At 40.6% G+C, this 14,472-nt stretch overlaps 1 protein-coding gene across 1 annotated transcript in view; it reads right to left on the bottom strand.

Moving 5' to 3' along the window:
- Nucleotides 1-531: 531 nt before the first annotated feature.
- The window catches only part of slc36a1 (solute carrier family 36 member 1), a 60,007-nt gene continuing 46,066 nt past the window's right edge, over nt 532-14,472 (bottom strand). Inside the window, exon 12 of the mRNA XM_022203084.2 lies at nt 532-3,782. Coding sequence (XP_022058776.1) covers nt 3,508-3,782 — 275 coding nt within the window. The 3' untranslated portion in view covers nt 532-3,507. The remainder of the gene's footprint in view (nt 3,783-14,472) is intronic.

Here is a 14,472-nt window from a genome sequence, read left to right as displayed (position 1 = left end):
GAAAGTCTCCTTGTCGCCAACACAGTTTGTGTAAATATATGTAGAGGTAAATCCATGTGTAGAATACAGGAAGTCTTTCCGCATTTGTCAGCTTATTACTGAAGTTTAGTCCTGAATACAGGCTTGTGAGGCAAACAGGCCATCCAGAAATAGTGACGTGAAGCATTTATTTTCCCCCCCTCATTGTTTTCTTTACTGAACTTTGCTAAAGAGCGCTGCTGCGACACACAATCTGTTTTATATTTGCTGCACAAACCAAATGAAAGCTGACTAATGTACCGCTGCGCCGATCTGTGCAGCTTCAAATTGGATTTCTGGATATTCTTCTTTTAATGTGAGCCATAATAATGACCTCACATTTACGGGAAGAAATAAAACGGTTGTTGCTGTTAGTCTTCCTTGAGCAAAACAAAACAAGCCAACTGACTTCGAAAGACACAGCTGACACTGAAGCAAACGAATGTTTCCTCGATAAACCCGTCGAATTAATGCTTTAAAGAGCTGTCTAAAATAAAGACAGGAAAGCACATGTCGGTACTTCAATGTTATTTACTCTGAGAAAGGAATGAAGAAATAAGAGTGCTGAAATAAAAATGGACTTTAACTTTGAATTCTTTACATTTTTCTGCTGAACTAAACAGATTACTTGAAAAATTAGTTAAAATTAAAACAAGCAAAGTGAAATTAGTCTTCTTTGGGGAGCCGCACATTACCTTCATTCCCATTTTAACACGTAAATCCTTTGACGTGAGACAATTATGGGCATTTCTCATTTAAAAAGACTTCTTTGTACGTGTGCAAACATTTACATATGTGCAACAGATGGGTATATGACTGTATATACACAGAAAAAAACTACTTAAAATGCTTTACACATAAGGCCCATAGATTTCTTTCTTTTCTCTTTAACTAGTTTCCACTGCATTTCTTCCAAAAAAGATAAAAAGTCCGTGTTATATTGCCACACAAACACTGAAGACACACAACAGTACAGAAGCTTTACAGTGAACTTACAGTACATGTCGGCCTTAGTCGGTCTAACAATGGTTCATTTACAAATCTTCTAACACCTACAGCTCGTAGTTAAAACTTGTATTATATTATATTACATCCGTGTCTCATTATCTTACATGCAGAGCCTCTGTAATTAAACGAAATTTTCAAAGTTAGTTTGAAAGTCTTAAAAATGCATGCTGTGTGTGAATAAAAAAAGTCTATCAAAAAAAAAAACAGACCATTAATTTAGTAAACACATTAAAATGTAAAAACACATTAAAAAAAAAAAAAAGAACAGAGTCAAAAAAATAAAAGCTTTAAAGACGAGGTGTTACACAGAAGAGCTCCAACATGAACGCATTACAGATGATACAGTAGAGCTGAATTTACAAGATCTGGTGGGGGGTTTTTTTGTTCCAGAGTTGGGCATCGGTTCAGATTTCACTGATTGTCTTTGAGCTTCTGAGTAAAGGTTCGAATCAAACCCTGATTAGTTGTTACAGAACAGAAATGGAAGTTTTTAGACCATAGAAGCGCTTTTAAAATCGAAAATTGTTGCTAATTTTCTGCAAACTTCACTTTCCATCGGTTAATTGCAGTGTTTTTGAAATTGTTCAGGGTTTATTTACAGTTAATAGAATTGTGAGACGTAACGGTGATAATTACATAGTGAAGTCTTTTATATTTCCCCTTTTTTTAATTTAAACATTATAACGAGTTCAGACACGTGTAACCAGTAAAAGATGAAAAGCCCCATTTTTGACAAACTTGGAACTTTTACCCCGTTTTCACCAAGGCAGGTTTGGAGCCGGCGTCTAATCTCAGACCAGTTCTGAAAACCGGTTCCAGAGTTGCACCAATGCTTTGAAGGTCTACATCCAAGAACTGCTTAAGTCAGGAGTTACTGTGACCAAAAAGATTAACCAGAACTTTGGGACTTCCGTTTGCTTAACAAAACCACAGCTAATCTATTTGGTCCAAGGAGGAACATCTCGACTGGAGATGTCAAACGGCATGAAAAATTAGACAGATGAGGATTTTATTGGCTTTTCCAGCAGTGGCACATGGGACAAGCAGAACTGTTTGGTTTGCTGCGGTCCTCAACAGAAGCTCAGAATGAACTAGTGCGAGCTTCAGTAGTTAAAGAGCTGCTTGGACAGATGTACACTACAGTTCAAAAGGTTGGGGTCATTTAGAAATGTCCTAAGCAGTTTTTTTCAATGAAGATAACATTAAATGAATCATAAAGACAGCGTAGACTTTGTCCGTGTACTAAATGACTATTCTAGCTGGAAATGTCTGATTTTTAATGGAATATCTCCATAGGGGTACAGAGGAACATTTCCAGCAACCATCACTCCTGTGTTCTAATGCTACATTGTGTTAGCTAATGGTGCTGAAAGGCTCATTGATGATTAGAAAACCTTTGTGCAGTTAGTTATGTTAGCACATGGATAAAAGTGGGAGTTTTCGTGGAAAACATGAAATTGTCTGGATGACTCCAAACTTTTCAACGGTAGAGCATTTCTATTGTTTTTTTTCACAATGCAATCGCTACAAATTAAATAAAAAATAAAAAATAAAAGCAGACCTGCCTTTTGGGAGTTAAAAAATTGATTAAAACTAGCTTTTTGGCGTTGCAGGTCGAGGTTCGCGTCACCTCCGTGGACGGAGAATTGTCCTTTTCCGTCCCTAAAAGCACCACCAGGGAGCAGCTCTATGAATGAAAGTGAGAGCCTTCATGGAAAATGTGAAATTGTCTGGGTGACCCCAAACTTTTCAACGGTAGTGTATGCAGTGACTGGCACACAGTTTGCATTGGTGAAAAGGGGCAGCTGATACCCAACTCTAGCATTTTAGTAGTTTTTTCCCCCAACGGTGATTGTTTAATTTCTTGATTTAAAGTGTAACGTGTCGTCTAATACTACTACCAACGTAGTGCACTGCTTGACTGAATAAGGCATGAATCAAAGTGCAATGAAATTTTTCCTCTGTTTCTAAAAGACTTGGTGGTTGGTTGGTAAGCCTGGAAATGAGAAAATGCTCGGGATAATGGTTAAAACTCAATGTTAGCAACAGCGTCTCATCTGAATGTTCAAACCTATACCAGTTATTGAGGTAGATTTCCGGACTGAAACGCTTAATACATGATCATAATCTGCCTGTTAAAACGATAAATTACCTCTACAAACATTCTGTTCACTGAAACCTTTCTGCAGGTATCTTCAACCTGATGGAATTATTAAGCTTCTACCATGTTACTGTTAGATTGCACAAAATGGTTGAACAACAGGACACTGTAGTACTGCGGTGACGTAATGACACACAACATCGAGCACCACGAATCCGTACAGCTTCACACTGCTTAACCATGTCACAAATTCATCTTAAAACAGCCGCCATGTCCAACAGCAGCAAATCAAAGAAGAAAAAAAAAAGATAAATGTGCCCTAAAATGCTTTGAGAACGGCCTGTGTGGGTTACTTCCACCTGCCAACAGTCATCGCTCCATCACTGGACCATGTAGGAGGAGAGCGTGTCATTGTGTTTGCGCGAGTTGCGGAGGATGATATGCTCAATGGCGACGTAGGTCCCAGCGAGGAAGCCGATCAGACCTATCAGGCTGATGACGGCGTTCTTGGCGGTCACCAGCGGGGACAGGCCCTCCGTGTGAAAAGCTAAGATCTGGAGGATGGGCGGGAAGATGAGCGCCAGGAAGCTGCTGCTGACCGAGCCCACCAGTGAAATGACGAGGTCCAGCTCCGGGATCAGGATGGCGAGGGCACCTGGGACGAAAGACAGGAACAGAAAGACAAATACGAGATGAGCAGGAGTTGCTATGTGCGCTCAGGTCAATAAATCAATCAATAAGGCTTACTTAAATAGTGACTATTGTAACTTTTTTGTCACAGCTGCTACAATCAATAAGATGGCAAGCAGAGGAGATGGGAGTTTAGCAAGTAAAGGAGCACCATGACAGAGACTTAATGGTTTCAAGCCATTGTAAAGATGTTAAATTAAGCTGGAGTAAACTAGAATAATGTCCCCGCAATACAGTGGAACATCTTACGGCTATTTTCACATCTTATATTACACTTTGGATCGTTGGGTTTTCTGTACTCTATAATTCGTAAGGTCTGTACCTTACTATGCTCAGCATTTTGAGATGGCATACACTACTGTTCAAAAGTTTCATGTCTTCCATGAAAACTCACACTTTTATTCATGTGCTAACATAACTGCACAAAGGTTTTCTAATCATCAATGAGCCTTTCAACACCATTAGCTAACACAATGTAGCATTAGAACACAGGAGTGATGGTTGCTGGAAATGTTCCTCTGTACCCCTATGGAGATATTCCATTAAAAATCAGCTCTTTCCAGCTGGAATAGTCATTAACCACATTAACAATGTCTAGACTGGATTTCTGGATCACTTAATGGTATCTTCACTGAAAAGATACAGTTTTTCTTTCAAAACAAGGACATTTCCAAGTGAACCCAAACGTTTGAACAGTAGTCTATGTTGTGAATCTGCACTATATGAATAAGCTTGAATTGAACTTCTGCGTGATAACAGACACAAACACCCTTGCAGGTGTAGGTTGGTGTTGATAACGATTTCTTTAGTTTTCCTGTGGTCAATTCTGAAGGAGGATCAGTCTTCGGACATGTATATTTTAAATTATTGATCATTTTTGTGACCCATTTTTACATTTTTTTTAAATAAATGCCACAAGAAAAGGTTTAGTTGAAATTTAACCACTTAATTATCAACGTACACAGGTTAGTACTGATGCAAAATGGTTGAAATTCAGTCAATATCGATAATCTGTCATAATATCACCATGGCTTATTTTAAATACCAACAAACTGAAAAAAAAAGCTGAATTTAACAACTTTAAAAAAACACAGAGGGCCTAATATTTTGAATATCAACACAGCAGCGAAAACACAAATGAATAAATATACATGAATAAATAAAAATTAATGCCAAAATGAACAATGTAGCTAATTTATGGCTTACACGTGTGACCCGACCAGGCGTTGGAGTTTGGAGCCGAATGAAGTTTGGGAAGCACTAGCTTTGAGAATTGGACAACTTAGCAGGGTTCAACCCCAAGGGCTGTATTGCAAGCTGATAGTGCAACCAAACAACACCCTATCAAATGGATGTTTATGCGTCCCGCTTTGTTATCAAGGCACATGACGGGCTGTTTATGAGTCACGGAGGGAGCATGCTTGGAGCTGTTGATGCAACTGAATGAGCAAAACACTCTATTAAATACTTTTTAAAAATTTATACCAATGAAATGACGATAGATTGATACATGTCGCTGTGGTTTTATCACTGAGGACTAATAGTGACTCCAGAGGCAGCATGAGTCCAAAATTCAGCATCACAAAATCAGACAATAACAGAAAAGACAAATAAGTTCAAAAAATGCTGTGAATTATGATTACTTTCCATTGAAAACCAGACAAAAAAGGTACGTCTTCAGTTTGCTTTGAAGAGTAACATCCTCTGCAGCCCTCAGGTCTTCAGAAAGGTTGTTACTGACACAAATAAAACCAAAAGGATGCCTGAGTGTGTTTATTTTTCATGGTTTTTGCCTCCACTTTAGGTTTAATTAAAAGGCCACCAACAGAAGGCATGAGGGTTCTGGAAGGTTTGGAGGATAAAAGCAAATCTGATAAACAGGTCGGACCGAGGCCATGAAGAGTTTTATAAACCAATAAGAGGCTCCTAAAATCAATTGCAGAGCAGACTGCTGGACAGTGCAGAGACTTTAAGATTGGTGTAATGTGTGCTCTCCTGGTCTTAGTCATCGCATGTGCAGCTGAGCTTCAAAGCAATTGTATTAAAGGTATTAAATTGGTTTTGCTTAACAGACTTGTGACGATCGCAAGGAGGATTCGTCACAGCTTAAATTGATCAAGCAGCCTGCAGACAAACCCTGAGTGAGCAGTATCACCTTTAAAAACAACACCTGCTTTACTGCTACAACTTTCAATGGACAGACTTTTTGAGGTAGTTTTCTGAACAAACGTTACTTCCTGTATTGGTGCAATCACATAAATGTCAGACCAAGCACATTTTGGCTCCTATATAAGAACCACGTGCACGTGTCTTCCCTCTTACAGGTTGTTGAAAACACTACATTCCTCACTGATCGAAATCTCCGTGATGATCACAGCGAGCGTACTTTGGATGCAGGGCATAGGTTTGTAATGACCGACCTACAGGTGGGACACAGCTTGTAATGAGGTTAAATTCATTCCTGTACCAGACTGATTAAACCTGCAGTGCTAATAATCCCATGAAGGATTCAGAACTGCTACCAATACCTGAATGCCAGTCATCTGTTTGTTTGCCTGCCGTTAATGTCCCGTTAATGTCGTGGAGATTCTTCTGGGTGAGAGTTCATTCATGGCTCAGTGTGATGAGTCAGGTACAGTTTAATTTCATGCAGCATGGGAGAAGAATATTAATCACTGTTAAAGAAGTCCCCATTGAAGCTCTCTTTTTATACAGATCCACAGCTGACACCTGGATCTACCACAGATAGGATACGGTTTACAGCTCACCAAAAACTGACATCTGATCACCGCATATGCCCACGTACCATTTTCTGCCCTGTTATGTGTCTATTCCGGTAACTTTATTGATCCAAGAGGGGCAAATCATTTGCACTTTACTCAGTCCGTGCACATCGCTTCAAGGCTTACAGTCAAGGTAGTAACAGATCAACACACAAAGGTCAGAAGAAGGGAATAACAAGCAGTACAAATACAAATAATAATGCAACAAACTGGGAAACTAATGGAGCACAGTTTGCTTCTCCACCAGCTCTGCAGCCAGTCAGTTCCCTCAGATCAACTCCACACATTAACATGAACTTTTAGTTTAAAATCAGAATGTTAATGATCAAGAGTCAATCAATTAACCGATTAGTAATACATTAATAGATAAGGCAGAAGACAAACGGCGTGTGTGTCAGTGAGTATATTGTAGATTAGCTCTTGTGCTTGGTTGTTCCACCAAGTGGAGACGTTTATTGTTTAACACCGTAGTGACCTGACCCGGTTACTTGGATTTTGGGCAGTTCTATGTTGGTAAGCGCAGAGCATTGTGGGGGTTTAGTTAGTAAAGGATCACCATGACAAAGCCTTCTGTGGCAGTTAATGCCTACTGGTCAGAACTACTGTATACAAGTTCCGAAAGCCAATGGTACAAAAAAACTTACTTCTAAGCATTATAATAGCATATAAATTAAGCCTACTGTACTCATTTTGTATTATAGATTAATCAATAGCTGATTGATTAGCATTTCTAGTTTAAATACGGTTGATTTTAGCACAGCAGCTTGTCGTGGTCCTATTGTATTCCTGCTCTCAACATCCACCGACTTTCATCATTTCCAAATGTTTTTCACATCTGATGTTTTTGATACGACTTTTTCTGGAGTTTGTTTTCCACGTTCCAGCCATATGTAAGATGGACAAGGAGTTGGTAGTAAAGAAGTCCAAAACACCTACAAATCAATCCTTAATTCTCTCAGTTTAACAATTAACAGAAATCCATGATCGCTTCGCAGTTTTAATAAAACACATGGCTAGAGGGCACCCGGAGTGCTTAGTTATACATTGAAATCCCATTAAACTACAGAAAAATATCAATAAAAGTGCACTTAAGCATCAATAAGCACCGTTAAACCTAGAGGATCTCATCAATTCCGCATATTTAATCACAGATGACTTCAGGTTCTCCCATCCTCTCTATAAGACTAATCGTCTACCTAGTAGTTTCCTTCTTTTCCTTACATAATTTATCTTGTAAAGTGTTGCATGTTGACACACAAACAGAACACAGGCCAAAACACTGACAGTGCAGTTGCTTGTTATATAAGTCTTGCAGAACTTAAAATCTGTTATGACTGCTTTTCCTTTTTCATGAATAACGGTGGCACGTTGCTAGATTTTGGACCTAAATTGGTCCACAGTACAACAACAGACTGCACAATACCCAGCACACATGCGGTCTACAGGAATTTTTCGCATTACCTGCCACATACACACCTATCTCTGTTCTGCATGTGGTCTGCTGTGAAGTCCTTTATAGGCTGTAACTGTGATCAGCAGCTTTACAAACCTGTCCGGTGGGGAAAAGGAGGCCAAGAGGAAAGCAATCCAGTGCCTAGGACACCAAATGCTTTTATTTGGGGGAAAACACCTAAACTAAGAGGGGATGATGCTTAAAAAAAGGAATTTGTATTCCGTTTCTAAACTGACTTTGCAATGTTGTTCCAGATTTTAAAAAAAGTGAAATATTTGACATATATGATTTAAAACTTGCAGTATCCTAATTGGTCGGATCCGTTTTGATGTGAACTTTAAGCATTTCAAAAAAAATGTGTACCCACAAAGCAGATTCTGAAGATGTTTTGTAGCTCCAGTATCGACCTGTGAAGCTCTCCTGCTCTTGATATTTTCTTATCAGAGTGCAGGATTTCTGTGCATGATGAGATTTTTAGGTAGCTCATTAAAAAGCTAAAATATTCTGCCTGTGTGTTGAAACTACTTAAGGCTGTGACCTTTTGATTTTGGTGATCAAGGAGTATAATCTACTTGGCAGAGAGCCTCTATTCTGTTTCTACTCGTGCTTCATATGAAGGATCGTGCGAAACATATGATCTAGATAAGGAAACGAGCGAGCGCCTTGTAGAAGTGGCCAAAGACTCAGTTTCCTCGCTTTTAACTTCTCTACCGCACACGGGTGGCAGACGAGTCAGAACTGCAGAACACATCAGGGAAGAGACGGCTCAGAAGATGAATGAGAAATAAGGTGAAACATACTCTGGGATGAAGGGAGGCAGAGGAGTAAGAGAGATGGACAGGGTGAGAAAGATTACGATGCAATGGGAAAAGGGAGGGAAAACGACTCAGAAGAAAGGTGGACAGACTCCCACTGTGTGAAAACAAAGGTGTGATTGTGTTTCACGTGTCGGTGGGAGCGGTGGCCACGCTGCTAAAGTCACCGGGGACCCCGATCACCTTCACAGGTTGCTATAGAAACGGGCACAAACAGCAACTCGGACAAAAACAGGCGGCTGCTGAGGCGGCACACGGCACTGTCACAGCTGAGGCGCCCTTACGATCCTGCTGACACAACGCCACAACAAACCTTAAACTTCCAAATGTCTGCACACGAGCAGGCATCACACGCATGGACACACCTGAAAAGAGAGGCCTGCTTTGCTGCACACAGACACTCTTCATCTCACACTCTGTCCTTTGCCATCTTCTCCGCAGTGAGCAGAGAGGACAAGTCAGGTGCTCTTGTTCCCTCTGTACGTCGGGCACGCGTTACCAGTGGCTGATAAAAGACTCTTTGAACCATAATCAATTGCTTGCCACTGCGCGTTCGAGTCTGTCAAATTAACCTACGGGGCGATGGCAAGGTCGAGCTCTCATGCGCCGAGTGCGGCGAAAGCACCTCGCCGCCACACGCTCCCGGGAAGTAAACCTGTCACTTCTAGGGACAGGCCGTTGAAGGGTGCTCTTCAACCTACATCTGAAGCTTTCTGAGCCATCAAACAAGGCAGCCACCGCTGTGAAGGAGGACTGCAAGGGGGAAGGCCTACTTAAAGAATATGCTGAGCCTTCATAGCAAATAAAGCACAAAGCTGTAGCTAAAAGACGGGCTGTTGTCCCCCGAGAGAGAGGCAGAACGTGGATCATCAGGCAGCTCCATCAGGCTGGAGAGGGAACGCTGAGAGCACACTAATTTGGCCGTACAACCTCCGATCTTCCAGAAACAAAGAAAAAAAAATCACTAGACTTTTTTTCACATCCGCTTGCTTGAGCTTCGGTATGCCAAAGAGAATGTCATGTGGCGTGAATGGCAAAGACAAATGAGAAAGACAAAATGCGATATGGAGGGTTTTAAGATATCAGGGAACGTAAAACAGGAAGGTCAGGATGAGACGTCACATCTGCAGGATTATAAATGTTTGAGAAAGTCACCTACAGTTTCTGTATTTGAGCGATAATCTAACAAGTACACAATGGCCCATGGTATTTTTTGAAGGGTAGGATATATATACAGTAAATAAAACTTAGTATAGTGCAAAATATAAAGGACAAATAAGATACTTAAAATATAGGTAAAGCAACAGTTATAAAAGCGTCCACTTTTGAACCCCACTTGACTCAGATTTGAAGATAAAAAGACGTCGAGACATCTTTTGATCTACAAATCACAAAATTTGATGTTTCGCAGGAACTGACAGTGGCGCTGCCTGGCAGATATGGAGTGATGAAAAGGAGGAAAAAATGCCTGGAGATAAACTGAGTCACTGCAGACAGAGGACCACACATAATAAAAGATGTGCTCTAGTCTCACAGTTATTACTTAGTACATTTTCTGTAGTGTATTTAGACTTGGACAATGTATAAAAGCTAGTTAGTGCTGAATATATTCATTAATAACATTTACACGAAGCAGGGGTTGACTACTTTTAACCGCCACATTTGGGACTATACACTATTGAACAAGTAGAAACTCTGGGCTTTTATCTTTACACCCATCAGCATTAACAGAGAGCCTGGCCAGACGAGGCCAGTTCAAATAAGCAGCCAGAAGAAGAAAATGAAGGACAGACTCAGAGGGATGAAGAGAAGTCGGGGTCTGGCCACCTTCAGACTGTCAGCAGGCAGCTTCTGAACCAAGCCCACAGCTTTTAAATCCACTGAGAGAGACAGCTCTTCAGCCGGACGGAGTCAATTACCTCCAGAGCCACAAAGCCCTGGCCAGCAGTAGGGGATGTTCTGACGTTGGATCAAAGAGTGGTAGGGAGGGCTTTAGCCTCCTTTTCTCCACAGCTAGTCAGAATGTACTAGACGCAATCCTACTGTCTCATTTCTTCACCTCGCTGCCAGCAAACACCACCCAGGAAGGAGCCACAGGAACCCGGCTGCCTCCAGCTCCGTGAAGCTGGAGCTGACTTTCATCTGGCACACCCAGCCTTGCACAGCAGACTCCAGCCCATTAAAGACGTCTGCCCGGCACATCCCAGGCTGCTTTCACGGACACCAACAGCAAGTGAACAGTCAAGGTCTGCATATGCTAATGTTAATTAGCTGGAAGTGGGTCTGCTCAGCATGGAGCCATCAGCAGCAGCAGCAGCAGAATATACATTAAACTCCACGGACACTCCAGAGGGGAAAAAAGAAGCTTGCAGCCTATATTTCTCTATTCACAGCAGATCTAGACCTCTAAAAACTTTGCTTGAGTAGATCAAGTCTTATCAGATTAGCAAGATTAGAGGTTTACACACCTTAATGCTAGGTAGAGGCAGTCCACCATCCAGATCCTGATGTATCTGCTTTGTGATCAATTTAGTTTATATATTTTGGCATTTCCTAAAATGCTGCTCAAAATTACTCAGAAGTAATGCCATATATCAGAAGAAAGTAAAATTGCCACTTTAACCTAAATCATTACATCAAAATCTACACAGACTAAACTGGAGTGGTCTGGCACCCTAGCTGCTGGATATATATTGTTTCCTCAGTGGATTTTCTTTCTACAGTGTGTACCATCCACCCAAGTAAATCTTCAGCCTGTGGCAAACAGAGAGATATGACTAAAGGTCTGACAGTATGTATTGCATTCATTACTGTGGCCAAAGCACGGCTGGGAGCAGAGCTTTTGATATCAGAGCATTTTAACATTAAGTAGTGACTCCAAAAATGTTGTCCTGACAGCAGCGAGGCAGGCAGGACTGTAGTGTTGCTGCGCAGAAAGAGATTTATAACAATAAATGGAGGTATTTTAGAGCTACAGTTAAACTATGTGACTCACTGCAAATCAATCTACCAGTACTGTGAGTTTATGTGCATTTGGCAAACAGTGTGTTGCTGAAAAGGTTTAGCCAACATTTCTGCTCAATGATCTTTAACTTCCTTGCCAGGGCATCTGGGTTGGCACGTCTGCCGCACCAACGCCATAATCTCATTGTGTATTAAGACTTTCCACAGCCAAGATAAGATAAGATAAGATAGACTTTATTGATCTCACAAAGGAGAAATTTACTGTTACAGGGCTCTTAGGAACAAAAAAACAGAGGAGTGCAAAAGTCACGAAAGTGCAAGAACAAGATAATAGATGGACTCTGATATGGCATCAACTGTAGTTAAAGGCTGCTCGACCTGCCCATCTCAATGCTAATGCTAATTTATGTAACATCCCCTGAATAAACGCACACACGGGCACCTATTTTCCTTTTTCTGTGCACTTGCCTGAAGATCTTACACAAATACTGCAATTATAAACAGTCGTCCTTGCTGTTGGCTACTGCATGAAGTGCTGCTGCATCTTTCTTTCAAATGAACAAGATTATTACGCTGTAGATGTAGCTCAGCACAATGGGTAGCCACATGTTGTCGTCAGACATTATTGTATCAGCAATAATGAGACAATCGGCTGCACTCCTTAAACACGCAGTGGTTTAGTGTTGCATTCATGGCCCTGAATATAGCAGGATCCTGTGATGTTCCTACCACAAGGCAGTCCAATCTGCTACATCATTTATAGATTTGTCACTGACAAAGAGGAAGCCATGGTAAGAAAACTTTTAAATATGCCGATGTGCAATGTTTCTGTGGTGCAGTCACGTCAGTGCCAGCTGAGAGTATCATTTAACTAAACAGCCATGATCTCTAATGATCATTAACTTGGCATCAAACACACCTCCTCTGCCACCTCATTTAAATAATTTCTCTCCCTTCATTTCCCCTTCTTGCCCTTCATTTCTCTATCAGCACAACCTCTGGCTCACCTCCATCTTTCCCACCGCTCCATCACTACATTGAGTCAGCAATCAACTTTTCTCCTTGCCCCAACGAGCCGACAGAGGTGGAACAACTCTCCAAAGGTGCTCTGGATTAATCACTTTACGCTGTTGCTTTAAGGAGCAATAGTTCAGTTGCGCCGAGACATTTTCTGCTACAATAAATAAATAAAATGACAGAAATGATGTGATAGAAAAATGACAAGATCTGAAAAGGACGGCAAAAAACATCTTTCCAAGGAGAAGCGGTGAGTAAACAATGGTGGTAGGCAGCAGGGTGATATGTATGAAAGATTCTGTTTAATTCCAGTGCTGAAATAAAAAGCTGATTCAATTAGTTGACTGACAGCAAATGGCATTTGATTCAAGTACAGCTTCAACTTTTGTGGTGCTGCAAATATTCTATTATTTCTGGTATTTACATGGTGTTATTAGTTTTACATTAGTGCATCTTGGTATTTGAACACCATGCAGCAATTAGGTAAACTGTTTAAAATGTGTTATACAAATACATTTTAATAAGATTAATTATTTCAGTTGTCTGTAAAGAAACAAAGTCAAATACTGCTTGGTCACCGCTTGCCAAATGTGAGGATTTGCTGCTTTCATCTTGTTTGCATTGTTTTAGTTCAGATATGTAGTGTTTATTTAGCATTATACAGGGGGTCCTCAACTTACGTCGATTTTTGTCATAAGTCGGAGCTCCTGAGAAAATGTAAACAAAGCTCTTAGGTGCATCACGATATTGACCAGTTCTTCACAAAAGTCATTAATAACAATGACTTTCAAGCATGTACGAGTCATTTTGCAAGAAAATACCAGAATATATTGCACTGTTTTTACATTTTGATCTAATAATGTCGATGTCCGTTGGTGTTTCGCCCTGTTCAAAGCGTTTTATTAAATCTAATCTATGAGGTTGACATGTCTAAACAGCTACCTGCTACAGATATTCACATCCCCAACTCGATGAATTGTAATAGTTTAGTGAGCCACTGACCTTTTGTGTCGTTTCAAAAACTGATCACTGTAGAAAGAATCAGAATTAGAAGAATAAGCTGCAAGCCTACTAAAATTACCACTGTATACAACTATTCCTATTTGAAAGGTGGGTTATGTGTATAAATGCATCTCTAACTAGACGAGCCCTCAGTAGAGGGTAGAACCACGCCCTCTGCTAGCGAAAACCCTGTCCTCCCTATACAAATGATGCAATATGTATCAATTTTGATCATCGTACGTATCTCCCTCCCTACTTGATCTGCTGACCTGTAACTCCACAACTGAGCAGGGGACCTCAGACTGATCTTCAGTGCCAAGTTTGATTATCCTGACTTCAGTACTTGCAGAGATATCGGAACGGACATAGCCACATACATAGATGCATACTTACCCAGCCAGATACCGCACCGAATGCAGTAACCCCGCTGACGTTCGTCAGGCATGGTTAATTTAAAAAAAAAAAAAAAAAAATCGAAATATACTTTTCAAACAAGACAATTTGAAATTTAAAACCTGTTAACTAACTTGGCAGTCATGCTGACAAACTGTCTTGCATACTTTTCTGCTACTGAGGAAAGTGAACCGTTCTGCAATGTACCTCAATTTTCAGAGCAGTCTT

The sequence above is a fragment of the Acanthochromis polyacanthus genome, chromosome 10 (assembly GCF_021347895.1).
Source record: "Acanthochromis polyacanthus isolate Apoly-LR-REF ecotype Palm Island chromosome 10, KAUST_Apoly_ChrSc, whole genome shotgun sequence".
Lineage (NCBI taxonomy): Eukaryota > Metazoa > Chordata > Actinopteri > Pomacentridae > Acanthochromis > Acanthochromis polyacanthus.
This window is presented reverse-complemented; position numbering and strand designations above follow the sequence as displayed.